Here is a 21219-nt window from a genome sequence, read left to right on the forward strand (position 1 = left end):
GTCGAGCCGGAGCCCCGGTAAACCCGCTAGGTAATCCGCAGCTCCGGTTTGATATAGTATAGGATCTATGGCTTCAATAATGAAATATTTTTCCAATGATAAAGCATTGTTATTTATGTATTTGCAGAGTTCGCGTCCCAGCTGCCCCACGGCGGCGGCGCGTTCTACTGCGCGGAGACGGCGGAGGCGTCCCGCGTGCACTACGCGCGCGCCTGGCCCGAGCTGCTCTACGCCGCCGCGCTGCGGTACAACAAGGCCGCCCCGCCGCCTACTACAGGTATACTCGCCTTGTTATACGCACTTATCATATAAAGCTGAAGAATGACTGGTCAAATCTGTAAAATTGTTTTTGTGTTGGATTTGCCATTTAACGAGGATGGGTGGAGGTTATAGAACCAACCGTTCCAACCGTTGAAGGCGATTTGAGGTCGATTCAATTTTCATTCAAAGACAGCTAATTCAAGTGTATTGTGTTATTACTGACAATTTTTGAGATTGAAAACATTGATATTTTTACCCGATTCTATGATTCAAACCAAGGTTTGTATTCAGAGATTTCTCACTACTCGACCAGTTAAAGCACTAACTGCCGAAAGAAAATTGTTAAAGGCAAATACTCCGCTAAGCGTCTGTCACTAGTGTTCAACGTGCCAATTAACGTGTTAAAGTGCAAAAAAATATACTAATAATTTATTATCTCTTCTCAGATAAATCGGAAGGCGGTTTAGACAACAGATCATCGAAGACTGAAAATGGAAACTTTGAATTCTTTGAACCAATCGATGAGAGATTCCATCTTTTGTTTGGTAAGTAGTAAAATATTGGAATTTATTATTTTTCCAACAAATAATTACTTATTCTACACACTGTATAGAATAAGTAATTATTTTCTATGAAGTAATAGAATAGTGATTTATCATCACAGCTGAAAGACATCCATTGTTAAACAAAGGCCTCCCCTTTAGTCCTCCACGTAGAACGACAAGCCGCCACCTGCATCGACTGGCTCCCCGCGACTCTGACGAGGTTGTCGCTCCATTTTTGCCATATTCTCAAAATGTATCAGTGACCTAACTGCGACCATGCCTGCCATGCAGGCCCCGTAGCCTGCTAAGCGTGGGGATTATGGCAACCCCCTCCCCTTTCATTATGAGCGACTTTAATAGTGATTTATATTATAGGATATTTATATTTACACTCATTTTTTTTAAATAAAACGTTTCCCCACGTTAGGATTTTCTCCCGTGTCGTGGGTGCGTTTACAAACATACAAGTTCACATACACATTACACCCAGACCCGAAACAACAATTTATGGATTACACAAAGAGTTGCTCCGTGCGAGAATCGAACCCGCTACACGTTGCGCGGCAGCCAGTTGCCCAGCCACCGCACTTACCGTGCAGTCAAACTAATTAAGTAGCGTTAAGACTGTGGTTTCTTTCTTCCAGGTATTTGCACGGAAGCTCTTTGCGCACAGCGTGACATGAGCGATGAGAACATTATCTCTGTGCTGTTGTCTCTGGTCACACTGCTCGATGCGCCTGAGAATAGAGCCAGGCTGCTGAAGGATAGGTAAGGATTTTTCTGGCCTATAATAGTTTTAAGAATTCCCAGCAGTAGTACATATTTAGTTTGGAACTTTGGCTGATGCCTGACACCCCCCAAACTATGTAAGTCAAGGCTCGGAACCGGTTTAAAAAATACCGGTTAATACCGGTTTATATCGGTTTTCCTCCGAACTTTTCTTAAGAACGTGAACATTTAAAGAACATTATTTTAACTTAAATTAACCGGTTTATTCGACGAGTGGCATTTGAATATAATCTGAACAGCGCGCGGCGTTTCTTTGATGTGCCTCGTATTAACCGGTTTTTATTGATCTAAACCGTTTAATCCGAAAAAACTTGATGAAAATACTGTTCCAAATACCGGTTTAAAAAAACCGGTTTCGCGAACGAAACCCAATGTAAAGGTTTTGCGTACAAGTACATAATAGCGGTTTGAAAATTTTACCGGTATCCGAGCCTTGATGTAAGTATCAATTTTGATTCCTAAGATATTGGTAATAATATTTTTGACGAACCCAAATAACCCATACTGCAAATATTTCAAAATAATTTATCGTAACAATGGTTTTAATTTTCAGGGCATTAGCAATAGAACTGTGCCAAATCATCCATAGGACGGGACTTACTCAGGAAAGCATTGAAGCATTGCTTCTAGCTGCTGATGTTCTGAAGTTGGTCATAGAAGGCGCCAAGGAACAACTTCATGCTAATATGCAGGCCAAGATCAAAGGTACGTCTATTATGGTAGACTTTAATATAAGTTAACAGTTATTTTTTAAATCGGTTATACAATGTTTAGCATTTTTATAAATTTTAAAATCGAACATTGTTTTGTCCTGTCTAAGAATTTATTATACATTCTCGGCAAATTAGTAAAGAACTGATTAATAAGTGTTGTTAAGAAAACTAAAACTATCCTTGTGTTCACAAGTTGTAGTAGAGGTCTAGGGCTCAAGGGAAAATCACAAAAGAAAAATATTAATTGCCACTTCAGAGTCACTATTTAACGAAATACAATAACACATTTCCTTTTCCAGAACTAGCACCAAACGAAGCATCAGACGGAACAACTCCTCAATCAGTTCTCGAAGTAGTCCACACTTTAGGAGAAGGAGGTCCCACAGGCGATTTGCCTCCTGGGAAGTCCGTAGTCTTCGCTTGTTTGGAAGCCTGTCTTTGTCTACTGGTCCGTCGCCTCCCAGCCCTCTCGCCGAAGAAACAGGGAGGGGCGATAGGAGTGATCGGAGTGCCTAAGGGTTTGGGAGTGCATGGAGACACGTTGCTAGTCAAAACTCTGACTGCCATGTCTGAATTGCCGTCTCTGACTAGTCCTCAAGGTTAGTTGATGATTTGACATACAAGAACTGGTGTGATTTTTAAAATTGAAATACTTGTTGATTTGCGCAACTTCAGCTTATATTCGTTGCGCAATGTCACATAATCGTTGCGCAAGTATGCATTATTTACATTAGCTTCCAGGTACGCTGTGCAATATATAATAATTTGTATAACCTGTATAATATTGCTCTTATTTTTTTATAGCTTTCGTGAGACATACTAAATTAATTATTATGTTATCGGCTTCCTCACGTAACAGACTTCAAGCCATGCTAGATTCTCATATTCATGCTCATATTCTTTCCCCGACAGTCGCCGCTTTGTGTGTATATTTTTGTAACTATTAATTAAATTAAACCACCCTCATCTTTACAGGAGCTCTATCAATCCTACCGACACTACTATACCTAGCGACGGAGATACTCCGCGAGTCCCGCGGGCAGGGCGCGGCGGCGGAGTGCGGCGTACTACTACTACATAGCGCGGCAGACTGTAGTGCTCCGCGCCTACACGCCCACACCGCCGCGCAACACGCCAAGCTACTGCAGAGCGCACTCGCTAAACTCGTCGAGAGGGTGAAGAGTGGTACGTATATTTTGGAGCTTATAAATGTACAGTCGTTTGTTGTTAATTGTTTAATAGATACATGGAAGCGTTTTCGAATAAAACTAATCATTTTATACTGCGAACTCCAACTGGAGATGCTATACAGGGTGACTTTGAATTCGACGTATTCCTCTCGGGAGGTGATAATACAACTAATTTCCCACAAAAATAGCCCTGAGGTCCTTGGGCGGAAAGTGGCTAGTTTCTGAGATCTTCAACATTTTTTGTTTTGGTAAAAAAAATCCGAACTGGTTATAAAAATATCAATAAATAAAAAACTACTGGTTTGATTTAAGTTGTTTTAGTTTTTATCACTTGCTAATACATCATTTATCATTTATAAATACTAATAATGGCAGAAATATCATTTGTTTTAAAATAGCAAATAATTTCCTATGAAATTTTGTTTTGTTTCACTAATTTGGTCAATAGATAACTGGATTTATTTCGAAAAAAATATATGACACTAAGCGTACAAACTATTAGAAAAACTTCCTTGGTTTATTAGCTACCCAGAAACGTAAAAATATTTACAATATTCCCAAAAACAAATTAATTAATTGATGATAAGTAGAGTGTAAAGAGAAAAGCGCAATGTAAAAAAAACATCTTAATTTGCAAAATTTTGTTCAAAATGATCTTCCCTACGACGAATACATGCCCGAACACACTTCCTTATCCCTATGACGTTCACTCTTGGGCTGAATATGCGTTTTATTTCGTAATTATCTTCAAATATTTTTCGGAGAAGAATTACGATACACGGCCAATTCCTTCTGTATAAACAAGGGACTTCATGTAAAAATTCCGACGTTAGGTTCTGGTCATTGTGCATGCCATGTAGTTGGATCGCCCTACTAATCCAATGCCTGAGAATCAATGTTTTCAACCATTGCCGCACAGTAGTTCGATAATGCACTTGACAATCGTCATGTGGAATAAATTCGTCAATCAAATTAATAAATTAATTCAATAAGTAGAATAAGTTCATTCATCTTGTTTCTAAATTCAAATTTAAAACAATGACCCTAGCACATTCCTTAATTTTTTTTCATAATTCTCACCATTTAAATTGTTGGATGAAAAGTAGGGTCCAATCAAATAATTATTTATGATACCCCTGCAAACATTTGAATTAAAACCGCGATGCGCTAACGATGGTTTACTTTTTTCGGATTTTGTTGACTTTTTTGTGGCTAATAATGGATATTGTGATAGTTTATCCAGCGCACTATCGAACTACTGTGGGGCAATGGTTGGATACCTTGGTTCCCAGGCGTTATATTGGCATGGGGGTCCAACTACATGGCAAGCGCGGTGTCCAGAATCTAACACTGGTTGATTTTTACATGTTTATACAGAAGGAATTGGCCGTGTATCGTAATTCTTCTCCGAAACATATTTGAAGATAATTACGAAATAAAACGCATATTCAGCCCAAGAGTGAACGTCATAGGGATAAGGAAGTGTGTTCGGGCATGTATTCGTCGTAGGAGAGATCATTTTGAACAAAATTTTGCAAATTAAGATGTTTTTGAAATTGCGCTTTTCTCTTTACACTCTACTTATCATCAATTAATTCATTTGTTTTTGGGAATGTTGTAAATAATTTTACGTTTCTGGGTAGCTAATAAACCAAGGAAGTTTTTCTAATAGTATGTACGCTTAGTGTCATATATTTTTTTCGAAATAAATCCAGTTATCTATTGACCAAATTAGTGAAATAAAACAAAATTTCATGGGAAATTACTTGCTATTTTAAAACAAATGATATTTCTGCCATTATTAGTATTTATAAATGACAACTGATGTATTGGCAATTGATTAAAACTAAAATAACTAAAATCCAACCAGTATTTTTTTATTTATTGATGTTTTTGTAATCAATTCGGGATATTTTTACCAAAACCAAAAATGTTGAATATCTCAGAAACTAGCAACTTTCCGCCCAAGGACCTCAGGGCTATTTTTGTAGGAAATTAGTTGTATTATCACCTCCCGAGAGGAATACGTCGAATTCAAAGTCACCCTGTATAATACTTCGTTTAGTACAAGGGATTGCCCTTGTCAAATATGGAGGTTATGGCTATTTTGCAGAGGAAAATATAGGTCACCGGTAGACTCTCACAACTCTCTCTCTTCAGACATATTAACATATTGTATCATGTACAAAATTCAATTGAATGCATATTCTAACGTAACTTGACCGTGCATGAAATATAATACGAAAATTAGTTTTATGATAAGGATTAATAAGGGTCTTAATTATTATTCCACAGATGATCCAGAACAACGCATTGAACCTATAATAGGGGCGCGCGGTATGGCAGTAGTCCTGAACAAGGCGACTCCTGCGCCGCCTCTACACTACCCTTGCATCAACCATTTCCGACAGTGTCTTGAAACTAATGATAATGAGGTATGTATATGTACTAGACACCTGCGAAGCTACATTGATTTGTGAAAAAGTGCATGAAATAAAAAAAGTGTTAGGGTTTTAATAGGTACATATTAGTAGTGATTATCTGGGACAAAGAGGTAGCTGTATTTATATTGCTAGTCAGGCTTGCGCTAACGTCGCAAGTGGGGTTGGATAGGCTACACGATCCGAAGGGGTTCCGACTTTATTCCCAAGCAGGATTGGAAACCCCCAAGGGAAAAGGAAGCGTGGCCGTCCTCGGCAAACCTGGCGGCGTACAGTAATAGCAGAAGCGGCGGGCATCGGAATGACGTGGAGCGAGGTGAAGCGGGAAGCTCAAGACCGATCGAAATGGAGGACCTCTGTGGACGCCCTCTGCCCCATCAAGGGAATAATATAAGACTTTAATTCATAGTAAAACGTAAACTCGTAAACTATATGTTACGTGTTCCCAGATATTCTCATCATGCTGCGCGGTACTGCGGTCAGTATGGGCGTCGGGTCCCGCGGCGCAGGTGTCGTGGTGGGCGCGGGGGCTGGCGCCCGCGGTGACGGCCCGCGCCGCCGCCGCGCGCCGCCCCCAGGACATGGCCCACACCAAGGCCGCCATCGCCGCCATCTCCGCGCTCGATGATCTCGTTAATGCTGCTCCTGATTCTGCTCGTGAGTATTCTACTCTGGTTTTGCTTTGTAGGTCTTACATATTATATGTTTAGCCATTTGTATATTCTATTGCCACAGGGAGTTCTATAAGGGGAAGAGATTTTTTCCTACAAAACACACGCGTTAACTATGTTGATAAAATTAATTTAATTGACAGTATTATTATACCCTGGTGTGTTGAATCTTTGAACAAATGTTTGCGCTATAGTTTGCGCAACATCCCTCTCTTCAAGCTTGTTTGCGCAACAGTTGGTCTGTATAGTCGTAACAAATTCTTTTTTGTCAAATATACCTATTTGTAATTAGATTTTGTAATAAAAAAAAAAAACGGTTAACAGAATTGTTTGTTGTTAGTAGTTAGCAATCTGCTGCACTGTAAAAATTGTAATATACACTAATCGTTACATTATTAATTTTTACGCTGCTCTGTAGAGGACGGACCTAAAGGTAAAGTTATTTTCTTTTAGCAATTTTTATTTGTCGAAGAAAATTTACTATTTATATGTCAATCGATTAATATCATCAGCCTGCATACTGTTCTATCGTTAGTCAAAGGCGTTTTCTTATACTGAGAAGAGGTCACACAATCATTCAAAGGAGTTATAAGTTTTTAAGTTCAGGTTTTCTCACGATGTTTTCCTACACTATAATGGTGTCTAAAAAAACTTATGACCTATTGTCTGTCTTCACAGGTATCAAGATGCTATGGTTGCTGGTACCGATCGTAATATCGTACCTCCGTGAAGGCGCGGAGTTACAGCGTGCGCCGGCGCACGTCCGCGCACTGCACGAGTTCGCGCTGCACTGGCTCACTAGGGTCGGACCTAAACATCCACAGGTATAATATATGGAATATCCTTACATAATATTATAAAACTATATTATGTAACATATTTGTTGTAAACATGGCCCAATACCCCATACCTCAATCCTCATATCCCTCCCTATTAACCCCCAAAGTTGTTAAGTCTATGGGTGGTGCCGATTACTTACCATTAGATGATCAGTTTGCTCGGTATATTTTGGTCCTGTGTGTGTGTAACAATAAGCTCGCGTCGCTAACATAGCATAAATGTGTGGTCACAACGTCTCTTAACGTCTTGTCTTTCGGTATATGAGAGACAATAGAAAATATAAGTTTTTAAACTGACATGGTCACTAACACTAGTATTAGAACTCGAAACGGGATATTTACTATGTTTTTCAAGCGCCGCGCCGTGCCGAAATATCCGAAACTCATAAAAATAGAAAAACATGGTAAATATTCCATTTCGAGTTCTAATACAATAGAAAATACATTGTGTTTCATGTAGATCTGCGATCTGGTTAATAATTATATTTTCTCAAATTTCCAGGAATTCAAAACAATGATGCAACAGTCATCCGAGTTGCGCAGTAAATTAGAAAACGCATTGAAGGCGAACCAAGCGACCGCGCGGTCGGGACGCACCTCACAGACGCAACGTCCCGTGTTCGACGCCAAGCCAGCCAAACCCACCATACAATTGAAGACAGACTTCAGTGACTTTAGGTAAACTTATCATATAATATGTATTAGCGAATAAAGTAACTATATAACAATGGATTAAGTAAATAAAACTAAGTATATTCGAGTCTGGAATGTATTAAAAGTGATGGCAATGAGGACTTTCGTTTCTGTGCTCGCTAGATGGCGTTACTGTTCTAAGACCCCGTTTATCAAATCACTATGTAGGTCTCAAAATGTAATGTCCAGTAGCTAGCAAGTCAAATTACTTTTGTCAGATTTATTATTAGATTTTTTACTTTGTTGTGATGTTATAAAGTTGGAAATACGGTGAAATATTTGAGTCCACTGTCTTATAGTTTATTACTAGTAAATTTTCTATTGAGCAATTAATCTTAGTTCTGTAGCGCCTCATAGTGGTGAATTCATACACGATAGTCCTCATTGACAATTCGCAAAGTTAATAAAAATGAATTGTCTTAGACATTAGACCATGTATTAGTAATCAAAGCTTTAGATTAGGTCTAATAAAAAATATTAAGCCTTAGTACGAGTAGAGTACGAGTTTGTTTTACGTTTAACGGGATCGAAGCGTTGCCTCGTTTAGCCCTTTGTATGTTGAATGAAAACTATACGAGAGCGCGTTCGGCGCTATGATTGGCCGGCGCTAATGAAATAACCAATCAGAGCGCCAAACACGCTCTTGTTTCGATCTCGATAAAGCGTGCGTGTTGGCCCTCTGATTGGTTGATTCGTTGAAGTAGGCCAATCAAAGCGCCGAACGCGATTGATTCGATCCCGTTAAACGTAAATCAAACTAGTACTAGGATCTCTGATGATTTGTAAGTTTGACGGTCAGTCAGCCTAGAGACAACAGATTTTTATATGGAAACACTAACACTTTTTATAATTTTGACACCTGATGTTATGATCTGAAGTCAATAACTGAACCTAACTCAAATAACGAAGAATATGCGTACTTTACTAAATAATGATTGCATTTTAATAACATTACCCTATGCCTCGTTTACAAAATAAATGGTAGGGAAAATTTGTTTGGACAGAGCGAAAATCAACCTTAATGGTTGTTTATGCAGTACCTATATTATAAGAAATATTTAATTTTGTCATTTTATTTATTTTAACACGCTATATTTAGTTTTAATTGTATGTTTGATGTTAATTATTGTAACCAATACTTTCTTTTGAGTTTTCATGATCATAATATAGATTTACTGATTACTATTGAAAGATAATTACTTGGAAAATGTGAAGGGATTAGAGAAAAGACTCTCAAAATTTTTTCTTATGGCTTTCTGTGTAAAATTATCAAAATATCTATAAGATGTTGCACAAGTGTGCGCAATAGTCGTATTAACGATACGACCAACTATGTTATAGTAACATAGTACGAAGATCTCAGTAAAATCAGTATCATTATTATTGATCGTGAAAACTCATCTTTTCAATATCAATATGCACAATAAAATAATAATATAACCATTCCATAACTATGATATAAAAAGCATTTCCTTACAAACTCACTACACATAGAAATTATAATTTATAACATAATTATATTTATACACGTAACTCCTATTATAATTATAAGTAATTAATTTTAAAATATACATTAGAACAATAATATAGGGTAGAGAGATGCTTGGCTATCTCGAATTTAATATTATAACATAGTAAAATATTAATCTTCTTTACAAATCAGTCCAATAATCACGCCTCGTATTGAAAAAAGTCCATTTAATGAGATATAATAATAGCGATTCTTTTTACATAAGGCTAACGAATATTAAAACATATAACTAATGAAATTATAGAAAAAAGTATCATGCGATTATAACGAAATATTATATTAGTAACAAATATTATAAGATATTATGAAATACTCGTTATATGTAGATATTATAACGTTTTTAACGGAATATATGGAAAATAACAGTCCTGTGATAGTTCCTCATGCGAATTTTAAATTGTGACGATTTTATTTGAAATGTGCGCAGGAGTGGGTTGGAGACGAAATTGTTTATTGTTTAGTAATTTTATTTTAGTTGAGAAAGTGTTTTAAATGGTGATTAGGCGTTTAGAAAATGGGTTTGAATTTTATAATTTAAACGTTACATTGTAGATTGCCTCGTTGGTCATATACGACTGCCGGGCATGAGGTCCCTGGTTCGATTCCCGGGTCGGGCAAAGTATCACTAGGCTTTTTTCACGTAGCTCGAAGTCTGGTATTGTGCCCAGTATGGCAAAAGGCTCACCCCTTTTACATGGGAATTATAACATAAATGGTGAAAAGTGGGTGTACATTGTACAGTGGCATTACGTGCCGTAATGTGCACATCTGCCTACCCCTTCTGGGATAAAGGCGTGATGATACGAAACGTTATTTTTTAAGTAAAGATTGTTGGTGTGTTCTAATATTCAAAAAGTCGCCCTCTCAAATTGTCTACCACTTTAAACGCCACGGGGGTCAACGGTGACCGACGTTAGCGGAGGATTTGCCTTCAACAGTTTTCTATTGGCAGTCAAAGACTTACTTGATAAAATAAAAATAAAATCTCGTTTCCATTCCACTTCTGTAGCGTGTGTGGCGAAAAAGATCCGATATGCCAAATTTTTATTATTATAGATAAAATAATATTTCTGTTCAATGCTTCCAATTGTTATTACTAATACTGAGTGCTAACCCCTTTGTTCCTTTTTATACAGTTATTAATATTTTATTTTATGGTTTAGATCCTAAGTAATTAGTCGAGTTAGTCTGTGCGAGTCGAGTCAATTATTAACTCTTTAGTTTAAGGAATATATTTATTTAGATTTAAGTTGCCAATCATTGTACCTATTTTAAAGCTTTTCGTTCAATAAAGTATATTAACAAATTATTTTTGCTGTTTTTATTTACATTTTTTATTATACTTAACTCATAGCTTTCCAATGCCACTAAAGGGAGACCAAAACTAAAATCCAACACGCACACTTTGAAATTATACTTTAATATTAAGTCCATTATATCCATTCCAATTTGAAGGTTGTTCCCAGGGTCGGGCAAGGCATTATTGATAAAAAAAAATCAGTAATAGTTCGGGGTCTGGAATTGTGCCCGGTGTATGGTAATAGGTTTATGGCACTCATAAGTGGTGACCGTGTGTGAATGTGTGACAAGAAAGAAATGGGTAGAAAATAAAAATTCTTGTTCCAACAGTTACGTTATTCATTTATTAATAGCTAACAATATGACAATAATAGGTAATTACGTAAACATCATTCATCAACAGCCATTTTATCGCCATTTTCAGTGCTTTTCTCATCGTTTTCTACTTTTGTTGTTTTCTTCGGCTTACCTGAAACAGAATAAAAATATTATTGAAGCTGGCATTGGCTCTTAACTGCGTATGAAGAGGTGGAAGAGATTCTGGCTATTCTATGTAGATAAGAGGTGTTGTCATAATTTACATGCGTTTTTTCTGGGAGGTAAATCATCCAATGATTTCTACCTAGAGTGAGGCGAGAGGAAGTGTCAATCTTACTGACTAAAAACCACCCCGTTTCTGCTCCTTCTTTGAGCCGGAGCCCCGGTAACCCACTAGTCTGTCCGCAGCTCCGGATTGGGATAATTTCCACTCTATGAACTATCTCCACGTCACGGAGGACAGTATTAAACTGTATCTATAGGTTGTTGATATTAAGGGGTTGAATATTGTCAAAGAGGTTAATACTACTTACTGCGTGCATATGGGGGCGGCAGCGTGGCGACGGTGAGGTACCCAGTGTGGCCCGGCGTGGACTGCGGCCAAGTGCCCACCACGTAGTTAGTGTCACTGCTGGGCTTCTCTTCCACTGGAGATACTGAGCTCTGCGGACAAACAATTTTATTACGAACTTTTTTTTAGTAAGTGAGTCGGTTGTGCGACGTCGCCGCGTCTGTACATGTTGTTCTTGAATAAGCATATTAGTCCAGTCATTTGGTAGATAAAAAGGGGGTTACCTGGAATGTTTTCCGGGAGTTTTGAAAATTGGTGAATTTATAGATTTGGGTATGCTCTTTTCGAATTTCAACTTTGCCACCTCGTACAATCGCCGCTCGCGCCGCCATATAGAAAAAATGGCGCCTAAAAACGGTTTTTTATTAATATCTCCGTTCCGACGCATTTTACGAAAAAATATTTTTCTACAAAATTAAACTAGAAAAAATTTCCTACAATTTATGTATTGATAACTTTTTCATAAAATCAATAGTTTTTGGCGTACGAGCGCCGCAAAGTATTATTAGTCCAGTCAAATTAGGATTTCACCTCGGAATTTGAGATACCCAGCTGTAATTTTGTATATACTTGTATATTGACTGCCTGAAACTTGTCTCAAAACCTACATATGGTAGGGTGTAAGCAACTATTAAATTTTAAGGTCCAAAGGTCCCAAAAAACGTTTTTTTTGCGCTTTTTTGGAAATATCTCATTTCCTATGGGTTTTTGGTATTTGCATTTAATACCAATATTGTAGAATACAAAATTCTCTACAACTTTTGTCTAAACTTTTTTTTTATACGGTGCACCGTTTTCGAGATAGAGGGCGGAGAGCGCGCGGTCACTGCACCTCTTCAAAAAATTTTTTTTTCGTCTAACCTATCCGTGATGGTTGTCTATGGATAGGCCATTAAAATACGTCATGGTTTCTAAAACCATTTTTCGTCAAAATCAATCGTTTGAAAGATAGACACTTCCAAAGTGGAAAAATGAGGTCTATCGAATGTGTCCTGCCCTCTAACTTTTAAAATAAGTGAGTAAGAAAACTAAAAAAAATATATGCTGTAGATTTTAATGGAAACTTTCAAAGAAAATTGGTTTGAACGAGATATCATAATTAGTTTTTAAGAATTGATACATTTAAAAAAAACACATTGTTTGTACACGTGGTGGTGCAGATGAATAATACTTTGCGGCGCTCGTACGCCAAAAACTATTGATTTTATGAAAAAGTTATCAATACATAAATTGTAGGAAATTTTTTCTAGTTTAATTTTGTAAATAAATATTTTTTCGTAAAATGCGTCGGAACGGAGATATTAATAAAAAACCGTTTACAAACAATGTGTGTTGTACAAACAGGGGAGTTTCGGTAGGTTCCTGTTTCTGATGTTATATGTGTTATGTTATATGTTCCACTGTGTCCTCCGGGCGGTCTTCGCAGTGATGACACCCGGGCGTTTCCTCCCGCCCAATCAAAAACAGGATCCTACCGAAACTCCTGTGTCCGGTAAGCACCTGCGTCAGGCGGTAGGTGAGGACGCCATGGCGCTTCTCTAGGCATTCCTCAAACAGGGGACTTACCTCTGCAATGACAGCGAGCCCAGCCCTCGGTTGCGACAGTCGTTGCTGCACAACACACATTGTTTGTACACGTGGTGGTGCAGATGAATAATACTTTGCGGCGCTCGTACGCCAAAAACTATTGATTTTATGAAAAAGTTATCAATACATAAATTGTAGGATTTTTTTTCTAGTTTAATTTTGTAAATAAATATTTTTTCGTAAAATGCGTCGGAACGGAGATATTAATAAAAAACCATTTTTAGCCGCCATTTTTTCAATATGGCGGCGCGAGCGGCGGTTGTACGAGGTGGCAAAGTTGAAATTCGAAAAGAGCATACCCAAATCTATAAATTCACCAATTTTCAAAACTCCCGGAAAACTTTCCAGGTAAAACTACCAAATGACTGGACTATATGTTCACATGGCGAGCGTTAAGCGCTGCCTCGTTGGTCAAATGGTCGCAAGTGCGGCTGCCGAACAAGGGGTCTCGGGTTCCATTCCTGGATCTGGCAAAGTATTACTGCGTAAACCGTTTTACACAATTAATTCAATAAGTAGACATGAGTATGAATAATACCAATAAGGTAAACGAACGCTTAAAGGACAGACGCAATTAGACCAAGAAAATTGTTAATTTCAGTCAATGAATTATTGGACATTAGACTATTAGACAAACTTTTTGTCATTAAAGAAGCTACGAACATTAATGTAACTTCATTTAATTTGCCACAAAAACACCAAACTGCCTAATAAGTACAAAAATAGTTGTATCCATTGAAGATAATTACGTTCATCTCTCATTAGCGGCTAACTGCTTAACAGTTGTGACGTCATCTCATCACCTAATGCGCGTGAGTTGACGCACGGGGGAGATTGATGAGAACTATTAAAATTAGACGAATATTACGTTTGTAAATATTAAGTAATTGCTTACTGATTTTAAAAAAAAAGTGGGACCACTTTAGGATGTTCTCCTGTGTCTTGGGTGCGTTTAAAAACATAAAAGTTCACATAAGTACACATGACACCCAGACCCGAAGCAACAATTTGTGAATCACACAAGGAATTGCTCCGAGTGAAAATCGACATCGCTATCCGTTGCACGCACCGCGTCATCTGTGCAGTTGGATCTGAATACATTAAATTTCATAGACCGTAAGAGATGCTAAATGACGGAATATTCTTGTTTCAACCAGTGAAAAAAAAACTTAACACCTACATTTCTAGATCTTGGGTAGCTGCTATTCTATTCCCATTTTGTTTAGTCACACATTAAAGTGAGCATGTTTATTTATTTAATGGAAAACCAACAGCTATACATGGCAAACAAATAGTGGCAGAATAACGTCAGAAAGCCAATTATAGGTTTTCACGGATAAAAAATACACCACTTATTTCTCGACCACCAACGCACTGACATTTTCAACACCAAAATTTTGTCCTTTTTTATACGTCATCCAAATCTCAAAAAATTAAATTCCTACATATTCATCCTTTAAATATTAGTATTTTTTTATACCTCATCCAATTCTCAAGAAATTAAATTCCTACATATTCTTCCTATACGAGTTTGATACATATTAAACCACACTCAAAGCACGGGCTACAGTTTAACCGTCCAGTCAAAGGTGAGGCGAGGTTCTGCTAAACGGTGTATGACGCCACCTCATCACCAGCTGCTGGCTCCAGACGTGTGTTACGTGCGCTATTAGACGCTTGCCAGTTTACGTGCTGTACAGCCGGACAGTAAAATGCATTATGTTATTATATACAATGCAACAAATGCCCTCCATTTATTTATTGATTTGGACTGAGAATCGTTAGCTGAGTTGCCTCCTTGAATGTTTCTCGGCTTCAAAACTACACCCTGTATTATGTAATATCAACAACTAGTGACAGCCCTTTGCTGGGCTATACACTTCCTCTATGTAAGAGGGTTTACCATAATCTCCATTTTAGCAGGCGGGTTGGAAATCGCAGTTTAAAGGTTCAAGTTTATCAGAGAGCGTTGCTGCCCAGTCTCAATTAAATGTGGGATACATTTTAGTTGGTTCATCGGACAGCTGCGTGAAGAACAGGGGATTCCAACCCGGAGCTGCGGACTGCCTAGCGGGTTTCCGGGGTTCCAGCTCGAAAAGCAGAAGTAGGAACGGGGTGGTTTCTATTCAGTAAGAGTCTGACAATTCCTACTCATTTCGCTCAAGTCGAGAGAAGTACCTAATAGCGATTTTATTAAAAAAGAGTATCCAAAATCACCCTTCTTTAACAGATCTCAATAAAAATCGTAAAACGTTAACACTTTTAAAAACTATTAACAATTTATGTTAAACCGATTGCACTTGTGCTCACGATAGTACGCGAGGGGTCAGGGCGCAGCATAATTACCGATGACACGGGCTCGTTGCACCTCGTCCTTCAAACATTGCTATCACTTCGAATTCCGTGTATTTATTTATTTTACTAAGAATCGATTACACACGTGAGTCATGCAGTAACAAAGTAATGGGTCTTGTGAGATGGTTAAATCGAAATCCAAATAAAAAATGTACTACTTTTATGTCGTCTCCTGCTTTTTCACAGTCATTCCACTTTAAATAACCAGTTGATTAAGCCCTTTTTCATACGTTTCGATTGCCGGATAGCGTCATGATCAGCATTTGGACTTCTGTCAATGTATAGTCGAATAACTCTTTCGAGTTAAGTATAACTTCTGTATTCACAGAATTGATTATTATTTCAAACTTATAATTAGAAATTTATAAGCTCAGGTTTCCTCACGATATTTTCCTTCACCGTTTGTCAGTGGTGTCTAAATAATCTAAGAAAGTATAACTTGGAAAACGTCACATTGGTACATGTCGTTGGTAGGTTTCGAATCCGCAAACTCATACACGAGAAGTAGTCCTACATCTCTGGGCCACCATGACTCAGATGAGTCATGGTGGTAGATATCAGGGATAATACATTTCAAATCTAAGTAGAAAGAAGCACTAGTCAGAGAGGAGATAGACTATACAAATAACTTTGTTCTGTAGGTATGTATCTTTATTAAGTCAGTGCAGAGACATACCATATAGTAACTTTGTTCTGCATGTGTCTTTATTAACTCGGTTACATAACAGTCATACAGAGCTTTTATAGCAGGGGTGGCCAACAGGTCGATCGCGATCGACCGGTCGATCCCGAGAGCATTTTTGATCGATCGCGGATCAGAAATTAAGAAAAAACTTCACAATTTTAGGTACTAAAGTAGTACTACACATATGTACACATAAATATTTTGTATAAAAGGTCGATCGGGAGGAATTTTTGGAAAAATAAAATTGATCGCAAGGAACTTATAGAAAAAGTCGATCGCGAGTACATTTAAGTTGGCCATCCCTGTTTTATAGCATAGTGTACAAAACCTAAGGCTAAACCTCGCCTATCTTATTGGGGTCATTATTTAAATGATCACTACAAGTAATCTTGATCCACGTAAATATGGATGATTCACAGACATTTATATTTAATACTAATAGCATAAACTTAGTATTGTTAAAATTATAGGAATTACAAAAACTATTATATAAACGTTGCGTCTTGAAAACTAGGACGGCATAGCTTTACCTACAGTAAAAAATAAAAGATGATATTTTTTTATATAAATAATTGGAAACGATTATTTCGTGGTTAGAGAACCGATATGTTTAATTGTTCTGGCATCACGCAAATGTATTTAAACGGATTCGAATCAAAGTTACTCGGTTGCAATAACGTTTAAAATTGTTACGAAAGAGTAGACTACCTTCTTTCTGTTTTAAGAGCTGCTGAATACAATCACAGGGCAATTGAGACAAATACACTTCACAGAAATGAAGAGTTTTCAATAAACAACTTAAGTAGACTTAGAGACTTCGACGAAAATTTAGAAGTCGAAAAAAAGATGCAAGTCCAAATGTATCAGTAGACCTTCTTACTCAACAGCTATCTAACCTAACCTATAGATACAAAAACGAAACTTATTGGCAAGAACACAATAACAGCACAGAGATTTACAATCGCAACCAACAGTTAGTATCGAGAGAAAATACAAGACAAAAGGAATATAGGGAGCTGCGTTTAGTGAGCGCTGAGATCTAACTGCACCGGCTGTGTCTACCGAAAAACGTCTTTCGTAATATGGTTTTTGCAGACTGCAGACTTAGACAAACGACTAAAATGGACAAATATATGACTGCCCGGTTGTCGTGTTGACTGGGCAACTGGCTGCCGTGCAACGTGTAGCAGGTTCGATTTCCGCACGGAGGAACTGTTTGTGTGATCCACTTGTGAACTTGTATGTTGGTTGTAAACCACGACAATTGAGAAAATCTTAGTGTGGGGCAACGTATATTTAAAAAAAAACTGGGATGAAATAAAATTTTCGGGTTAGCTAGAAGCTTTAAACCAAATGAGAGGAGTGAGATGAAAGGATTAATTTATGGTACAAGACAAAAATACACTATGTCGCGTTTATATCGACGTTCCTACAGACCAGTGATTACAGTTAACTCATATAAAATGCACGTTAAAGTTTCAACCATCACAATATCAGTGAACAGCATTGATAAACCGGCGCTAATCTTGATTCCATATCTAACCAACCAAAGCCTGATTAGATCAGATTATCGTCAACGGATGTCAAGACATTTCCTTTCAAGTAAGACACAAAAAAGTCTTAAATCTCTATCGTCCGTCTACACAGAACTGAGTACGAGTAAGTACAGGTGAAATGACAAGGCGCTTGCGGTGGCGCCACGCGGCGCGCTAATAACAGACTAGAGCAGCGCTAGAGATGTCCTCTCTCATTAGTAAGATTACTAAACGCAGCTGCACCCTTGCTTTGTTTAAAACCGCTGCCATATTTCATAAAGCTTACGTTTATTAGCGGTTATGAAATAAATCGTAAAGTTCGTCTGAACTACAAAACTGTACAACTACGAAGTTTTGCTACTAAATTAATTACTATGTTATGTGTTGCGGAATGCTGCTCATGAATTCTCTAGCATGGTTAAAATCTAGTCGAGTTACTCGTCAAACAGTTACGTGAGTAAGCCGATAAAATAATAATTAATAAGTATGTCTCACGAAAGTTATACATATTAAATTATTTGCTAAATCTCATTTTGGTTCATGAACAAAAATGTTCGGTTTAACTTTCCATGCATAAAGACTGATTTGTATATCCAATTACTTTAGGCAGTAAGCTAACTCTTTATTTTCTTTACGCGGATAGCAGACATACGAGTATTCAGATTCAGATCACCTTATGACGCGAGATCAATGTGAACATCGCTCATAGACACTCACAACACCAGAAAAGTTATAATTCGACTAATAGAATGAAACCGTTTCATAAAACAGCACAAAGTGACATTCAAACAAACAAAAGCACTTATACCATCGTCTAAAACTGTGGAACTCAATCGCAGTAATGACGACGTCAGTATAAACTTATAATTGGCAACCTTGACAGAGTTGTGGCGGAGATTACACTAATTTAACCAACACAGTGCTCGGTGCTGCACTGTAACCACAACTGAACTTCGTCTCGTAACCTTGGCCTGTTCTTAAACTTGTGTGTTTTTACATCAAACTTACAAATATTCACTACATTGCTAAACTATTTTAATCATCTAGAAAGACGCGAAGGAGGCCACATAGTCCAGCAGTAAAAAAATGTGACGACGATTAACAATTTAAAGAGTGCTTTTTCACATAACTCTATAAGAATGCTTTTACACAAAATTGTATAGCGGCAGTCCGTGCCGTAATGTGTATCTCTTCCTACCCTTTTCCCGGACCCGTATGTGACATAGTTACATTCGTAACTTATTGAAGCTTTAATATTGCAGCTAAATTGCTACTTAAGGAACACGTACCACGACTAGATTGAAATTTAACACCTTTCCATATCGAAAATCTCAATTCTCAGGGTTTAAAAAACAATCCAAAATGTCTGTTTAGTAAGAGTAACTAAGTTATTACTTGCATCCTACACATTACAACAATGAAAGAATACATTATTATTAAGAATGCATCGCAATATTTACAATACTTAGTCTCTTCATTTGATAGACGCAAGACAGCTCAATCTACCCACTTGTTGTCATGTACATTAAACTTATTGAAAGTGTTAAAGAATTACTCAATGCGAATAATAATAAACTTGCACTTGGCTGCCACATTAACAGAGATATCAAGACATTAACCGTTAAAAAACAACATAATGTCGAAGGCATCGCTCGTTGTGCGCACAAGCTGCGCGCACGCACCGCAATTACGTAACATAAATCCAGAGTCGAACGCGCCGTGATCGATGGACCGCTGTGTTCCCAAACACAACAAAACCATGTCCACTTGTTACATTTTGATTTATTATATCAACTTTATTTAGATCGCATTGTTAATTTTAGTCAACTCTATCTTACCTACGCTTTATTACTCGACAGTTAACCCAACAGCTATGCTTTACTTTGAATATATTAAAATACAATACGACACACTCGGCTTCACCTCCATCAGCGAACATAAAATAGATAAGCTTTTATAACAAGAAATAAACGACGACGTACTCTTTCTAATACAACCGATTAAACGCCCATAAAGCCCAGATTAAAACATAAAACCTTCATGCTGTCAACACAGAATTTAACCTCTCCACTGGATGACATAAACGAAAAAGGAAATAAAAAGGTTTTGAAAAAAGAATAACGAGCAAAGAGGCGCATTAAGAATTGAGATAAGAGAGATGGACGGGCACTCAACGGCGCGCGGCCGACTTTATTATTTATTGACACTTAAAATAATTACCGGCCGGTTGGCCCGTGCCGAATGTGGCGTCGCTCGTGTCGAAGACCTTACGACGTATTTCACTATAATAGATACTATTTGCGAAGGAGCTGTTATAAAAATACGACAGATAAAAACTAAAGCGAATACAAACAAGTCTAATCTTGTTATAGTAAAAAAAGCTACGAGTATTTAGCATTATCCTTATGTAAAATGGTAATCAATGCGTTCAAATGAACGAACGTATAAGACATCTGCACAAAACTTACAACAAATCCAAACGTATCAATCCCGACATTCCTTTGCAAATATTACTACAAATCTTACACACAAAACAAAAGCAAATGAAAAAGGTACAAAATACCCAGAAATACGATATGCAAATGATTCGTACCGTAAAAGAAACACTGATATACCGTCACCCAGCTGCCAAAACGGTTACAATAAAACAAGAAGTGTTATCGGCGACCATGTTGCCTGTCGCCGCCGTGACAAACGAACTGACAACGGATTTAGACGTTCATCCCGGTGGAAGGAATAAAAACAAAATTGTTGATCTTGGATTATTGGGACGATGAGTTGAGATGAAAGGTATTGTTCAATTGAAAGGAATAGGTGATGAGGTAGTTGTGGAAGTAATTGGGTTGGGAATAGAGAATGTAACATCGATCGCCTGAGCCCCAATCTCGCCTGATTAGCATTGTTAATTTAGAGGAGGTTGATGTACCTCAATGAAAAAATAATGGATTAGATAGAAAAGCATAATAATAATTAAAAAATTTAAGGCTCTTTACTGCAATCACAAACAAAACAAATATTTATTTCATAGAAATACTAAAATCTAGTCTGGTAGGGTTGAAAAATGCAAGAACGATTGATGGGCTAAAAAAACTTTGGGACTAGTTTTTATTACTATCAAGATTAAAGCACATGAAGCTCTAATTAAGAGAACACAGCTAAGATGAAAACATTCACCCACGCAACTACACTAACATTT

General features: G+C 37.5%; 2 protein-coding genes across 3 annotated transcripts in view; one reads left to right on the forward strand and one right to left on the reverse strand.

Annotated features, from left to right (window-relative positions):
- The window catches only part of LOC118277822 (HEAT repeat-containing protein 5B), a 33711-nt gene extending 22729 nt beyond the window's left edge, over nt 1–10982 (forward strand). The window contains exons 30-40 of one of the 2 annotated variants that reach the window (XM_050700384.1): nt 128–277; nt 708–806; nt 1451–1574; nt 2149–2300; nt 2608–2907; nt 3284–3493; nt 5794–5933; nt 6389–6596; nt 7029–7043; nt 7289–7434; nt 7952–10982. In XM_050700384.1, the coding sequence (XP_050556341.1) occupies nt 128–277; nt 708–806; nt 1451–1574; nt 2149–2300; nt 2608–2907; nt 3284–3493; nt 5794–5933; nt 6389–6596; nt 7029–7043; nt 7289–7434; nt 7952–8131 (1724 nt within the window). In that variant the 3' untranslated portion in view covers nt 8132–10982. The remainder of the gene's footprint in view (nt 1–127; nt 278–707; nt 807–1450; nt 1575–2148; nt 2301–2607; nt 2908–3283; nt 3494–5793; nt 5934–6388; nt 6597–7028; nt 7044–7288; nt 7435–7951) is intronic. The other variant, XM_050700386.1, reaches the window with a different exon arrangement.
- Nucleotides 10983–11295: 313 nt separating this feature from the next.
- The window catches only part of LOC118278204 (tRNA (adenine(58)-N(1))-methyltransferase catalytic subunit TRMT61A), a 69070-nt gene continuing 59146 nt past the window's right edge, over nt 11296–21219 (reverse strand). The window contains exons 6-7 of the mRNA XM_050700191.1: nt 11824–11953; nt 11296–11441 (exon numbers count right to left, since the gene is read on the reverse strand). Of these exons, the coding sequence (XP_050556148.1) occupies nt 11362–11441; nt 11824–11953 (210 nt within the window). The 3' untranslated portion in view covers nt 11296–11361. The remainder of the gene's footprint in view (nt 11442–11823; nt 11954–21219) is intronic.

This window comes from Spodoptera frugiperda, chromosome 18 (assembly GCF_023101765.2).
Source record: "Spodoptera frugiperda isolate SF20-4 chromosome 18, AGI-APGP_CSIRO_Sfru_2.0, whole genome shotgun sequence".
NCBI lineage: Eukaryota > Metazoa > Arthropoda > Insecta > Lepidoptera > Noctuidae > Spodoptera > Spodoptera frugiperda.